Source organism: Squalius cephalus (assembly GCF_949319135.1).
Source record: "Squalius cephalus genome assembly, chromosome: 3".
Taxonomy (NCBI): Eukaryota; Metazoa; Chordata; class Actinopteri; order Cypriniformes; family Leuciscidae; genus Squalius; species Squalius cephalus.
In genome coordinates, this window is record NC_137124.1 from 33,331,828 (window position 1) to 33,348,200 (window position 16,373).

The 16,373-nt window shown below is 37.8% G+C and overlaps 1 protein-coding gene across 2 annotated transcripts in view; it reads right to left on the bottom strand.

Moving 5' to 3' along the window:
• Positions 1–16,373, bottom strand: part of LOC307155437 (neural-cadherin) — a 314,766-nt gene that overhangs the window by 89,424 nt on the left and 208,969 nt on the right. For both annotated transcript variants that reach the window (XM_079866045.1, XM_079866044.1), the window contains 7 exons: positions 13,510–13,682; positions 10,387–10,555; positions 9,373–9,543; positions 7,419–7,591; positions 5,547–5,714; positions 3,739–3,988; positions 1,099–1,226 (listed from right to left, as the gene is read on the bottom strand). In XM_079866045.1, coding sequence (XP_079722171.1) covers positions 1,099–1,226; positions 3,739–3,988; positions 5,547–5,714; positions 7,419–7,591; positions 9,373–9,543; positions 10,387–10,555; positions 13,510–13,682 — 1,232 coding nt within the window. The remainder of the gene's footprint in view (positions 1–1,098; positions 1,227–3,738; positions 3,989–5,546; positions 5,715–7,418; positions 7,592–9,372; positions 9,544–10,386; positions 10,556–13,509; positions 13,683–16,373) is intronic.

Genomic DNA, 16,373 nt, shown 5'->3' on the forward strand with positions numbered 1-16,373 from the left:
TTTATGCTCAAACAGCAACATTACACACTAACTAAAGTTAGAAAAGTCAAATCATAATCAACCATCCCTTTAAAAGATTAAAGCTGCCGTCGGCAAATTTTTTTGGATCATATTCAGTGAAATCGACACTATAATCCGACAGAACAACATAAATAAATTGGTTTTAGAAAAAAACACGAGCTTCTAACTCCACCTGGAGCGTGTTATTTGTTTTGCAAAAATCCACCGCTCCCGGATCATCGTGTCCAATCAGCGCAGGGGGGTGTGAGATCTGACTGTCAATCACAGTTCGTGCACACGCCACAGATCCCCTCTCCCTCACGTTACAATATCACATGCACACGACACGCCTGAAGTTCGCCTGAAGATTGTACGAAGCGTGATGGCGGAGAGAAAATCTACTAACAAGCTTCCAATTTCTCGGTTATTGCTATCTATGGATAGATTAGCCAGGGCAGCCTACCTCCGAGTCCATGGTGTTGATCGATGCTGAAGAGACGGACGCGTTCACAGAAAATCAGGTACACATGCACTGAAGATGGGCGGGTGCTCGTTGGTAGTGGGGGAGGGGCATGAGAGTTGTAAACATTCAAAATTTTGGCTAAGTCCACTCAATCTGCCAGACTTGCCGACTGCAGCTTTAAACTAGAAAACAGTTATTCTAAATAGCATCTCAGAATATTGCTTTTTTACTGAATTTTTTTGATCAACTGCAGCCTTTATGAACATAAAAGACGTTTTTTTTTTTTTTTTTTATCTCTGAACAGAATGTATGCGGTACAGAATGTTATTTATGTAAACAATAAATAAATCTAAGACGTACAGTAGATCATGTTTGCCCTCCCACTGAAATATGACACAAATAATGCAAATAAACAGTAGTCAGTGTTTTATCAGTATAAATAAGCAAGTTTTGGTGGTCATAGTGTGATACAGTGTACTGTATAGAGTATTCTATTCATCCTGATTCTATTCATTCTAATTTTACAGCTCTTTCAACAGTGAGCATAATGCTTAGTATAGTGTATATGTACAGTGTTTACAAATTCAAATACAGAGGGTGACTAGCTAATTCAATAGAAAAACACAATTTCATACCTTCCCATTTAGCCCCAGGTCAAGATCATTGGCTGACACCTGGAGAACTGGAGTCCCAATTTCCACCCCTTCAGTCACAGATGCCTCGTATATGGAGGAGGTGAAGAACGGGACGTTGTCATTGACATCTGTGAATAACAGACAGCCACACGGTCACATTATAATTAAAACATCTCCATATCGGTGGGCCCAGGTTGAACACCTTTACAAAAACTAAACAGACAATTGATGTAAAACTTTTTCTTTGGTTGTTGCATAAAGAAACACTTTTTTTGATGGCTTTATTGTAGGTCTGTTAAACACTGATATGAATCTTAGGCTCTCTGTCATTCAAAGAAACTGAATAATGTGGCCTTGGTTACAGAGAACGGCAGTATTCATGCGAATCAAAAACATTTTATTACATATATATATATTTTTTTGTTGTTGTTGTGCAGCATTAACACAACAGTTTGGCATCTTAAATATGTGGAGATTCAGCTACCTGACTATGAAAGTGCAGAAATATCATTTGGTAGCTTGAGGGAAATTAAAACACTGGCTTTCCATCAGAACAAATCAGACTTATCTAAACTCTGACATTATGTCTTATCTAAGCCTTATTACATTAGTGGATTCTGTGTGTTCAAGAGGAAATTAATACCAAGACTACTCTTCTAAAAAGTGCTTCTCTCAGTACCAGAAGGGACATGAGGACACTGGAATTTAGGGTAAGATCTTTAATGGGTTCAATGATTCCAGACACTAATCACCATCTGATGCACTTTGAGGTTTTAATTTTCTATCAGCCAAAGCCGTAAACCATGAATTAAACAGGAAGGCCAAATCCATTACAACCTCCTCCCTCCAGCACTCCCTCGTTTTGCTCTCTCTCTCTCTCTCTCTCTCTCTCTCTCTCTCTCTCTCTCTCTCTCTCTCAAACACGGCACTGGCTGTACTTTTAAATGGAGCAAGAAGCACTGGTGTAAATAAGTCAGAAAGAACAGAACAGATTAATTATTTGTCCGTGGCTTATGCTGAACGATAATGTTTTACCCTTCAGATCATGGAACTGATCCTGATCAGGTGCAAGTGTCCTGCTCCTACAACTCCAGATGCATTAACATACATCTTGTAAGTACTACAACTGTAGCTAGATCATTATAAAGAAGCAGTCATAACTAGGGGAGAGCACAGGGTTCATCCATGAAGAGAGAGCTAGATTAACACTGCGGGGCAAACTCTGTAAATTACAGGGGGAAGTGGTAAGACTTCCTGCAGTGGAAGAGATGAACACAGAGGAATACTTAAGTAGAGGCGAACAGGGTGGGATGAAATAAAGGCTATTAAAGAGTTGTGTGTATATATATAGGACGCATTCTGCAGTGATCAGAACTTAAGAGCATGAATGGATTATAAAAAGAAATTAACAAGTATGAGGACAAGGAACTGGAATTAAAACATATTTTCTCTCATTTAAGATAGATTAAAAGCTGTCATTTTAAATGTATAAAGATATAAAGACACTTCTTTGTAAATTGTTTTGATGTGAAATAAGAAAGTTCCTTTAAGAAATATACAAGGTTTGTAAACAAGCTTGTAAACCAACAGCACCACAGGAACTACACCCACAGTTCACTGTTAATTTGAATCAGTTCAGTCTAATAGCAAATTGTATAGATGTAATGTTTATATGTACTCTAAAATCTGCAATTCAGAGAAAATATCCATTTGCGTCGCATGTATTCTGAATATTATCTCTAAGCATGCGAAGAGCTGCATTTCACGTACACGCTACCCTTTGGATTTCATTATAATCAACACTGTGCATTTATTTAAGTTCTGCCGAATACATCAAAGCCATGTTGAGATGTTTCTGGCCAATGTAATATCTACATTATGTCCTTTATTTTAATTTAGTTTTTAACCACATGCATTGAGTCCTGCTTGTGCATACAGAACAATGTACTTTTGAATCTGATCTGAGTTCAAAGGTTTACATGGAAGTAACTTTCTATGTTTAATGGTTTAAAAAAAGACCTCTTTTAAATTGGATTGAGCTAAATCAGTTCACATTAAAGTGCCCATATTATGCGTTTTTGAATACCTTTCATGCAGAGTGTAATACAGCTGTTTGTGAATGTAAAAGGTCTGCAATTTCTTTAAAGATCAAAGTGCATGACATATTAAAGATTCTGAACTGCCTGAAACGAGTCATCAGTAATTCCAGTCTCATTTCCTGTTATAAACCCTACGTCACCATTATAAAAATTCAACCACGCATAACCTCCATAGGTTTGCAACACATTTTCATAATGCCAGCTCATGGTCTTCAGCAGTGTAGGCTCTCGTAAAGGAGGGGTTTAGAGAGGCTGAATCTTCAAACAAATCGGTTTCAGACTCTGAGAAATGAGGCGATGCACAATGTATATTATGAGAAAATAAAAGTGTTTTTTTTTTCCCACCATAGATGCATGTGAACCTATTGTAGGAGACCTCCAAAACAAAACGAGGAACCTTTAAAATAGCATAATAGGGGCACCAGGGAATGTTTGTCATTCTGGTTGACATGTCAACTAATATACTACACATATACACTGCCATTAATAAGTGTAACATGTTTCATATGACAACCTCTCATATACTGTAGATGACCTTTACCTGTGATGTTTATGTGAACAGTAGTGAAGGCCGCCAGGGGTACAGGAGCCACGTTCTGAGCTCGAACCCTGAGCATGAAGTTGCGTGTGGTCTCATAGTCCAGGGGCTCTGCAACAAGAATAGAGGCGGAGCCATCTTCACGATTCGGTGTTAGGTAGAAACGAACAGGCATGTTGCTCTCTGGCACCAATCCATCCTCCAAGTTATAAGTCACCCTCGGATCACCCAGCGGAGAAGTGGCCTTGATAGTCTGACAGGGGAGAATTGGTTTAATATTCATATATACACTACCCATTCAAAAGTGTGTGGTCAGAAAGATTTGAAAGAATGAATCAGGTTTTTTTCAGCAAGGATACATTAAATTCATCAAAATCGACAGTAATGACTTTAACACTGTTACAAAAAAGTAATATTCAAAATCAGTTCTGTTTTTTTGAACGTTTTATTCATCAAAGAATCCAGATTATTTTAGTAGTCATAGTTATTTAAAATTGTAATATTTCACAATTTTATTGTTTTACAGTATTTTTTATCAAATAAATTCAGACTTGAGCATAAGAGTTTTTTTCGACCACAAACTTTTGAACAGTAGCCAATTTCATATATAATATTCATATATTTTATAATATTTCATATATTCATATAACTATACTAGTATATTTAAAAATAATAATACTAAGCAATGTTATAAAAAAAAAAAAACACATTTCAGCTGAACAAAGCAGGTTGATCTGCATCTTAAACATCAAAGGCTTCTCTTTCTGGCCTAAGAGAATGTAGTCGCTGTCTTTAAATATAACAATTGTGAAACTCTCTGTTAATAGGGCAACTGTAAAGAAATCACCAGATCAATTAAATACTCCCCATACCAACAAGAACACAAATAACATTTAAATACAAGATCAACTAGGAGAACAGCAAGCTTTACCTCAGAACAGTTCTTTGTTTGTTTATGCTTCTCTTCATAAAATGCTCATCTGCCTTAATAATGGATTTAATGACAATAAATGTATTCCGGGAAATTCAGCAAATTAATACTTTCAGTGCATTTGTAACCAAATGAAAATGAAAAAAAAAAAAAGGAAATGTCCATAAATTATCCAATGACTCAGTGATTGGCTGACTTCCTAAATAGTGCATGTAATGAAGCAGCATCCTTAAAATTTGAAGCAGAGAATCAGATGATTCATGCTAGGGATACAGAAGCTCTGGCAGAAGAAAATAGAAAATCCTACAGCATTTTACCATTAGTTTTAAATGGACTATTTGAGTGTGTGTACATGTGTGACTGTGTGTACTTGTGGATGTGTTTTGTGACAGGCTGTGTGAAGACTGTGTGGTCGAGCAGAAAGCACAAACTGTCAGTTGTAACCGCCAGTAAATGACAGTAAAGTCGACAGTGTCTGGGAACTCAAGCCCCTCAAGGAATACCCACAACCTTATTGTGGGATTAAAACCTATCCACATCCATCATAGCATTCCTTCAATGCACACATAAAAGACATAGTAATTAATGGAGTGCCTCACAGGTGTGCCTCAAAGGCCAAAGTAATAAATCACTTAGTAGAAGCTATATGTTTATTTTGCCTCTTGCCTTTGGTCCTGCATTCATAGTATATTTAGCATTGGTGAAATCTACATCTTATGTAATAAATATCTGTGGAATCACTGAAATTCAAAGCTTTTTACCCTGTATGGTTTTGATCCTGTTATTAATTGAAGTAAAAAGCAGGCATAAATCTGCATAACTGACATATCTGTAGAGCTCTAGTAGATTATAAGTGTTCAGCGTTATGTTAAGTACATACCACAACTGGAGTGTCTCTGACAGTGTTTTCAGGTATGACGACCTCGTATTTGTCTTTCTCCCACTGTGGAGGCTGATTCTTCACATTAGTGATTGTGACTGCCAGCTCGACTGAACTGCTCCGATTCCCTCCATCTGTGGCGATGATCTGCCTGCTGATGTAAGTCCTCTGGAAACAATCAAACACATTTATTGATGATCATGTCAAATACAATGTAAAATTGGAAAAATGTAAATATACTAAGACAAGGGTTTTCAAACTGGAGCCTAGGGTGAAATATTTGAATTAAAAAAAACAAAAAAAACAAAACAAAAAAAACAACCTTTTACAAAATATTTTAGGGATGTCAAATTTGGCATGTTAGCTTAAGTTATTAAATACTTTTAACAAAATTAACTCATTTAAAGATTTTGATAATAATCAAGCGTAACGTCAGTTCTGGCAGGTCATGTTAGTCAAGCTCGCATCAGCTGACCCACGTCTACCTATAGGAATACGACGCCTATGACTGTATTCATATTCATACTCCTTCAGCATTATCAACAGCTATCGCGTTTCTCAGAAGTTAATTACCCTCCTCCATCCCCAGCTCCTCCTCTTGTCCAGTCAATATGGCATTCTGATTCCCCTTGAATCAGAATAAATTCTCAAATTATGTTGTACTTTAAAATCTTAAATTAATAATATCTTCAATACATTCTTGTTGGTTCTGTTCTGTTTAGACCCTAAGGGGGGTTATTGCTGCTCTCCTTGCTCTTATCCATGCTAGGCTGCATGGATGCACAGGGAGTTCTCGCCCAGAACAGAACCATACTACCAATTCAAACTGTATGCTAACTGTCAATCGTATTTGATGATAGTGGTCCTGACAGAATTGCTGTTTCAAAGTGTATAAAAACAGAAATCACAAAATTAACAGTAGTTTATTTTATTTTTATTTTTTTTATTGACAGTCACTAGATCTTAACTAAAATACACACTCACAAAGCTGTCTTCATTTATTTTTAAGAAGTGGGTCCTCCGGAAAGAAAATCAGAATATCCTTGGCATCCAAAAATTTAAACAATCCCAGTACTACAACACCAAGGATGACCTTTAAATGGAACTGTGTCAACACAACAGATAGATACATCATTGTATTTGTTGTCATCTCACTGCAGATGCATACATCTGCTTCGAAAAAGCAGGCCGTCTGCATGTAGAATGATGTGAAATGACAGCTAAACAATTTTTGCCCACTCTCTGTAATCCCACAAAGAATGTATACAAACGCTCAAACGCAGAGAAACACAAAGTCACCATATGCACCAGATGACACAAGATCTTGGTAGTCATACAGTTACAAAGATCTTTTGTCAAAGGTGGTCCGATATCAGTGGCATACAAACCGAAACACCTACTCTCACACACACAAACACCCCATCAATAACCATTATTAATGCTAAAACAACTCTTTTGTATTTCAGTGCAAGGTCATTTCAGATATCAACTTTACAGAAACAAGCAGAATCAAAAAATACCTTGTTACCATCGCTATATCATCTGAGCGGAGTGTTGTGAGAAACTCTTGTAGACCTGCTAAATCATTCACAATGCGGCATCTTAAAACTTCACACTGGAACTATATAAAATTCATGTTGCAAATGCAATTTTGGATTTCTTTCCACACACCTCAAACTCCTGCCCTCTATGAGGGTTTAATGATGAATCATTCTGCTGGAAAGTATTCCTGAGAAAGCTCAAGTCTGAAACTTGCTTTTTAAAACTCTTCGACTATGTGGAGCACCCACACACAATCACTTTACATTTGAACCATGAGGACTTCACTCGGTTCAATCTGAGCCCAAGCTGGCTTTTTGGAGCAGGACTGACCTGAGAGATAGGCTGGTTTACATAGATCCAGCCAGTGAGTGGATTGACTCGCAGATACTCCGGCTGCTCCTCGGACATGGAGTAAGTGATCGCCGCATTAGTGCTGTAATCATCATCGTGTGCAGCCACTCGCAGAAAACTGGTACCAATCATGGTGTCCTCGCGCAAGAAGTCTGTTAGAGGGAAGACACCGGTTATTTAACATGCACTGGAAACACTGTTCTGCTGGTGCGAAGACGAAAAGCTTTGATAACTGTCATATCCACCAATCCTATCTTTGAAATTGCATATGAAAGACACTTTGATCAATATGAACCAAAATAATCATAAATTAATCAATCAGTTTCATATATAATTCTGTGATGCAGTGTTAGGAATATGTAAGGAAAATGACTTTTTCGATCAACCAGCTTCATCAGAAAGATCATGCTGGTCGACCAACAACAGAAGTTAGTCCACCACCTAAAATTAGGCTAAACCAATACAAACCAGCATAACGACAATCTCCTTCATGTTAGTTAGTTTCTTTTTTTCTTTTTTTTTTAAGAATATGGGAGAGCAACAAGAAACTTTTGAAGATTGCTTGGTTTTAATTTATGTGATGTCCCAACACATAGCCCCGCCCACACTGAAATCTCATTGGACTGAGCTAGTACTGCTCATGCATATAAAACATCGATGGACGAGGACAAACTTCTTGTGAAAGTTTAGAATTCATGTCTTACAAGTCAGTTATCTATTTTTTTATTTCTTTAAGATCCTTCATCAGGGTCTGACATTTAGTCAGATACAAAAAAAAAAAAAAAACTATTTTGAGGTCAAACTATTTCTTAAGACACTTAAGAACTATAATAAGATAGTTCACCCAAAACTGACAACTGCCATCATTTACTCACCTTCATGTCGTTCCAAACTCATAAGACTTCGAAAAATCTTCAAAACACAAATTAAGTTATATATTAATTGAAACCTGAGTGGTTTCTATCCCTTCATTGAAAACAAAACTTAAAAAAGTAATAAAGGTGTCATAAAACAAATCCATATGACTTTATCGCTTTAATCAAAGTCTTATGAAGAGATACAATCACTTTATTTGATAAAGAGATTTAATTTAGGCTTTTCTTTACATATAAATACACGTACACAGAGACTATCACATATGCTAAACACGAAAGCTCATGCATGCAAACCTCATTGGTTTTTCATGCATCACTTTCGTGTTTACCATACTGTATGTGTTTGTATGTGTGTCGAAACATATAAAGCAACCCTATCTTTTCAGAAGACTTGGATTAAAGCACTCGATTCATATGGATTTATTTTTACAATGCCTTTACATTTTTTTTTAATCTTTTGTAAGTTTTGGTTACCTGAACTTTCAAAAGAAGAACCGAAACAATAAGTTTAATTTAAAATATCTGAATTTGTTTTTTGAAGATTAAATAAAGCCTTTTGAGTCTGGAAGGAAATGAGGTTGAGTAAATGTTGACAAAATTCAAAATGTTTGGTGACCTATTCTTTAACATAGTGGCCTTGTTTATGCAACTGTGTCCAGATACTATATAATAAACCCCTCAAGTGCCATAGGGAAAAGCATGAGTTGTGCATAAGAATTCTGAATTTAATGAAAATGGAAGGCATGTGTTCTAGTTTTATACTGTTCAGCTACAATGCGTTGAAATAAATCTGATCTGAACTGTTCTGAACAGAGATAACTTTTTAGTGGTTGTGTTTTGTGAATGACTGTCACGTCTTATTTTCGTATTTGATGTGGACATTCTTTCTTTTCTTTCTTTTTTTTGCTGGAATCTTCCCATAAAGCACCTGGCTAGGAAACGGAAGCTTGGAACAACATGGATACGTAACTATACTTAGTGCCTATACTTATTAGTCCTGTACAATTCAAGAGGTATGAAACATAAAAGATGCTGAAAATAAGTTGCTTATTACTCACATTCGTAGCGCAAGTTCTCAAATTTGGGGTTGTTGTCATTTTCGTCAAGGATCAGAATGTTGAGTTGGCAGATGCCTATGAGGGGGTCCGCCGCTTGGTCCGTGGCCGTCACCGTTACTGCATACTCCCTCTGCCTCTCCCGATCAAACTTCATAGCAGTTACGATAACACCTGAAATAGTACCTCTGTTACCATGGAGATTCTGTTCACCAATAGACTCTATTCTATTATTATAAAAAAATTAAAAAATCCACAGTGCTACAAATAATTCAATATAGTTGCCTTTATTATGCGTCACAGTAAGGCTACATCTCCATTTAATCTTATATAATAAAGAACAAAATTATCTTTTGAAATCAAGCAAAAAACATTACTTAGACGCACAGCAGTATTGTGGGAAATATTCTTTCATTTTTGTACTTTGAGTTCAAAGAGTCAAATCTATCAACAGTTCCCCATTTGCATTTGAGAAGTCATTGCAAACGTGCCGCAAGTTTCTCCCACTGCAAACCATTCCTATTTTCTCTCTTTATTCTCCTCCATAAAAGACACAATGATTGATGTCCAATGAACAGTTCCATTTCATAAAGCATTCCATTTCTTTAAGAAGAAGGCTTGACACGACACATTTAAATACGGTCTTTTCTCTCTCTTTGAGAGTAGGCATGTTTTGAAAGGCTATGATTAAAGTGAATTAAACTCAAGTTAGAATTCATGAAAATACTTCAAGGTAGACAGACGGACAGACAGAGAGAGAGAGAGAGAGAGAGAGAGAGAGAGAGAGGAGACAAGATGATGATGATGACATTATAAGAGAGTGCTTAATGAGACATATTTAAAAAAGGTTGTTAACTAGTTACCCCATCAAAAAAAAAAGTTCAATTTTAAATCCAGTGACTTATCTCAAATGACATCCGATGACAATGGAGTCATCTACTTTCATGCTCTTAGTACAGTAATTGGGTATACACTGAACCATGAATGAGCATTGAATAAGTGTGCTTGAATCGTTACCTGTTTCTGGTTCAATGCTGAAGGCAGGAATAGTGCTGTCTTTATGCATGAAACCATACGTGACTTTTCCATTGGCTCCTTCATCAGCATCATCTGCATGGACCTGCAGCACAAATGTTCCTGCTGGCTTATTTTCCAGAACTGAAGCCTTCTCCTTATACTCTGCACACTGTGAGAGGGAAAAAAAAGAAAGAAAAACAAACAGTTAAAGAAAAGGGTAAACAAAACATAATAAGGCTGTTTACACTATTAAGATGTCTCCCAACGGACCAGATCACAAGTGGCCAGCCGAGATGCATTATTGTTTACACCTGATGGAAAAATGCGTCTCAAATGCATCTCCAGTCAAAATTTGGCAACAGACTTTTAAAAGCAGGATCTCTGAGGGCCACTGTGTTACTTATCTCTATGGTTATGTTGAGATTCATCTCTGTTTTATAATTGAAGCGCCCTTGAATCAATTCCATCCCACTGAATCTGTGGAGACGTCTGGAATAAGCCTTGATAATTCAGCCATGCTCCACCACCCACACACCTTCTTTATCCTTGCGTGTGTGTGTGAGTGTGCGTAATCGCAAAAAATAAAGCGCTGCCTCTCCATTACTTTGTTCAGCTTAGGATAGCTGAGGTTAGATGTGACTCTGGGAAAACAAATACAATAAATAAATCAGTTTAAAACACATGGCGAAAATTCCCAAATCAGTCCAACAGCTTCTCCTTTGATGGCCACTTCTGACACCTAATTAATAACAAGGGACCCGGTCCTGTCTGTGATGGTCTTTCATCCTGCAGCTAGCTAAAGCCCGGCGCCTGACTCTGTGTTGTTCAATCAGTAAGGTGAGCGTGAAATCCCATAAGGTCGGAAGTGGAAACATCAAGCGCCGTAGCACTCGTGAGTCCATCTCACTGACCTCCTGAAACCTGGCAATAAAACACACATGCTGTGGGTCTACAATTAAGATAACTTCTCAGTGGAGATCCACAGCCTCTGATGTTCACAGATCCACGGGAACGGTTTGATATTTCAGAACACAGAAATGACGGGGGAATGGGAAAGAGGTTCAGGTGGGAGTTTTATAAAACAAACAACAATGAAATTCACTTCTTAGTCACAACTCTTTTCAATCCTTAAAAAGATCATACAAAGGTATTCTAGGAAGCAAGAAAGGCAGGAAAAAATAGAAAGCATGCAAAGAATAGAATGAGTACAAAAACAGAATGGGGTTAAAATATCTGAAGCTGAACAGTGGCATTTTTTATTTATATATATACATACATAAATTATTTATTTATTTTGTTTTGAGAAGTCTAGCTATGAGGTCTTTCAGCAGAGCAAGAACTGCCACTTTAGCTTCCCCGCGCTGGCTCAAAAACTAAAGAGATATCTTGCGTCCCAGTGGACGCTAATTTACTTCACACCCTGCCAAGAGAAACTCAAACAAAATGCTCCACAGACCTGTAGAGAAGTTTTTAAGTACTAAACATCGGCCCATGGCCAAGCATCACCTCACCTCACTGTGCAGCCTGGGGAGATTAAATATCCTCTAAACATCTCCAGTGTTGCACTCAACCCATATTTACAGGAGACATCAAGAATCAAGCAGACCCATAATGATTCAGCACATATTTCAAACACTTAATTAAAACAGTCTTCAGCTGATCGAGCAGCAGCCCATGTTGCCCTGCTAATAGTATCTCATGAGGAAAAAGAAAAAAAGGGGGAGTGGATAACATGGAAAGTAAAGTAAAGAAGCACAAAATACATACAGCGAATATGCAAGAGAGGGAGAAAAGACAAAAACTCTGTTCCAAAACCTACAGACCAAGAGAGACAGCATTTGAAGGTGTCATAGTCGGGTTCCTGATGCAAAGGTTGTTCAGAAGGAAGACAGCTATTCTATGCAGGGCCTAAAAATAACTTTTTTCCCCATACCTGTGCCAATGGCTGGCGAAATTTACCGGCCAAGGAACTGATTTTGCAAAAACAACCAGTTGTAACACCAACATTTTTAGTGAAAAATCACAATTCTCTATTCCAATTTTGATACCACAGTTAAAACTACTAGCTTAACTATTATAAATAAATACAAATATTAAAGACAAGTAACAGTAGAATCATTGAATAAAGTCATCAAATGTAAAATGATACTGGATAGTCTTAACTGTATAAACATTGTTTAATCCTTATTGAAGATACAACATATATTCAGTCAAGAGCAGTGAGTGATTTTTTTCCACGTCTTTTGTTGTTTGATTAACATTAAAAACACAGACAGCAGGAGGATTATAAGGACAAGATTTCACACTAATGTGCAGATCCAATGTACTGATACTGTTGCACGTGTTGTCTTTCTACTTTCTACTGTTTACATTCACTTAAGCCATAACTGACTATGTTTACTAGGATACTTGCGGGGGCAGGCTTTTTTGACATAATCTTGTGTGAATTTGTCCGTTCAAGTGCAAGATGATGTTAACGAGAGCTCTATTCATTATTTGCACTGCTTTCTGAGCGCGCGCTTCGGATGTGTGCACACATGACTTTCCACACAGGGTGCGAGTAATGGATTGAGTTCCCTTTTGCGTCTTCTTGCGCTTGAATCTTTAAATTGGCAAGGCTTAAACTTTAGTGACGCTGCAGCGCTGGCCCGTCAACTATCCCCAGACATGTTTGTTCACAGTCATGGGCTCATAACATTGCACTGTTAGAATTCATACAAAATGTACTGGCCAACTGGCGATTGACACCGTTTTATTTACTTGCCAACAGCCATTTTTACTTGCACTTGGTGAGTGTTAATTTTAGGCCCTGTGTTTTATGTGTGTGTGTATATACGATAGCTTTTTCATTTATATATTATTTATATCATTAGAATGAATGAAGATATAAATATACAAGACAGATATTACATGAAAAAAATAATGCTGTATGAATGAATGATCTTTTCAGTATATCTTTTAAGAATAGTATTGCTAAATTATTATTTCAATGTAACTTAAAACTTTGTGTGATGACGGACGGACGGACAGATGGATAATTTGATAACTGGTGAATAAACAGAAATGCATAGGAATGATATACAGACATGTATACAACAAATAGATTATTAATATGCACTGTACCTTTTCAAACACAGGCTTGTTGTTGTTTACATCGTCAACTCCTACAATGACTTGGGCAATGGCGGAGAGTGACTGCGGCCCACCGGAGGCGTTATCATCTGTTGCTGTTACGTTCAGGATGTACTTTACTCCCTGAAGTCTAGGAGATGGGCTGGAGCGGAGACGGATCAATCCTGTGTGGGGTGACAGTCAAACATTTATAGCAACATTTAATTGGCCATTACCCTCATCTAAAACCCCCTTAAACCGCATTCAACCTCAGTGCCTCCACTGAATTAGCAATTGATTCCTCGTTAGTTCGACGTAGCATTAATACCATTTCATCTGAATAGATAGAACGTTTATTAGAGAGTCTGATATGCCAGATCTGAGCAGCGTTCTTTGCATACAATGCTGCATTTCACAAACTAATATTGACTCTCGTTTTATACAGTATGTGAAGAAAAATCACGTAAATGCCATGAAACTTGATGAATATACATGGACCCATGAAGACTAATCTTTGAGCGCTCATTCATAATGCAGATAGGCTGTATCTGACCTTTAAGGCAATGATGAGTATATTTGCCATTCCTGAGGTTTGTACTATGCAAAATTCCTTATATTGGATGTTTTTATGGATGAATGTATATGTTTTTGTGAATGTGCCAGGGAAACCGTTATGCTTCATACATTGTGTCTTATCTGCGGAGACAGCCGGTGTCAGCTCCTACGTGACCCTCTGCGGTACACCATGCAGTGCCATCTCTTTCAGGAGAGCGCATTAGACTCTGCTGCATTCAGCTCTGCATTCATAATCTGAAGAGCTAGATGACTGCTATCTTCAGCTAGCAGCAAAGGGACATTAAAGAAACCAGCACATCAACTGACACAGAATTGGCAAGAGAGAAATCACATGTACCCTGGTTTCTTGAATTGATTCTAATGCACAACACTAGTCCTTTTGTGGCACAACTCAGGGGAAAAAGAACATGTAATCAATTCTAATTCAATCTGAACACCCCTAGCCTCACTACCTCTCCATCCAAATGTGTGGGGGCTGAAATGAATGAGGAGGGAGAGAGAGAGAGAGAGAGAGAGAGAGAGAGAGAGAGAGAGAGAGAGAGAGAGAGAGAGAGAGAGAGAGAGGGAGTGTGTGTGTGTGTATTTTGTGCCATGAGGAGTCTTGTCACAGGTTCTAACTCTATTCTCTCAACAGTTGTATTAACTGCAGGGTATGAGAGCCACAGGCTAATCTGTTGAGTCTCTGCTAACGTTTCTCCAAACCAATGTTTCAAACCACACCGAGGCATTACTACGTTATGCATCACCGCCAGTGATTTTAAACAAAGATATACACAGAATTAAACAAAGTGCTTGATCCAGGATTATAAATATTGACAAACTGGCGGCTTAAGCAACAGAAATTTCAGTAATGATCCGCGTGTGATTTATCTGTCCTTGAGCTGGAAGTGTCCATTACGATTAGTATGTAGTACACTGCGGGAGCCTAGAACAGGACACAGATGGAAGAGGCAGCCAGCACATATCAGTGCACATCAAACATAGAGAAGATGTTTCTCCAGGGGCATGACAAGCAAATGTCTACATACATGAGAGTGAGGGGCATGCCACTGGCCCGCTCTTTACGCCAGTTTACATCACTGTCATGCCTCACTGTGAGCTAGAGCAAACCACATCCCCAAAATGTGGACATTGTTTGCACTCTGAAAATAATAAAAAATAAATTAAAAGCAAATTAAACTCTTGTTCGAACACCTTAACCTACATTAGCCAGTCTAAAATAACTTTTTCGAATGCATAGGCTACTTTAAAAAAATACAGGCTCATTGGAAAAACGTGCCTCTACCTACATTTTAGCAAAACTCAAAACACATACCAATACATAGAAATCACTGCAGTTTCTAGCAAATAAATAAAATAAATAATTCATTCATTAAGAAGACAAAAGCAATTGCGGATCTTCTGTTTTTCAGTATTGCAATTTCTACTAATTCTACCCTATTTGATTAGGTAACTAAATATACAAAACAAATTCCCACAGAGTGACAGTATGTTTGTATCTATATTCACATAAAAAATATATTTTGTGTATTCTCTTTTTATGGATTGCTGGACACGTTCAGAGCATCCTTAATTACACAATTTATCAGCTTTTGTACAATGTTAACAGCCTGTCAGCCAAATATCTTTTCAGGCAGTCTTTTCTTTTTTGAAATGCATTTCTCCATTGCAGGCATTAGGAGGATGGAACCTTGTTTAACACCAGGCCTTTTAGCAGAACAAAGAACTAAGGAAAAATCAAAACACTACAAATAACAAAGGATCATAAAAACGCTCGACAGGTGCCGTGTGCTGCCGATGATTTGGCATATTATCAGTGTAAACATTACGCTGCCGTGCCGGTATCCTTCATGGACCGGATGCGGTCTATGTATTTATGTATTTAATACAAAAGGCCTGATCATCTTATTGACTTTGCTGTTTGAATCCTAAAAGGGGTATTAAATCAGCCCGAGCGCATTCCTTTGTGAGTTACAGTAAATTAACAACGAGCACCAAGTGTCTAGGCCCTGCTTCGCCCCAACAAAAACAACCTAATGGAGGAGAGGCTCTAATGAATGATAGAGGGAATTTCACAGGAGACGGAGATCTGACGAGCCGCAGAAGGGGCAATAAAGGAACGCTTTGATCTTTAGAGGAGAGAATGGAGAGAACACGCAGGGAAGGAAATCAACAGCGATACTCTTCAAGGAAGTGCGGTGCTTCCAGTCAAGCGGTACATGTTTGAATCACCTGAATGGAGCACTAAATTGAAGCACTGTGAACGTAAGCAGCAAACGTATTTTGTGATAAGGACCAGT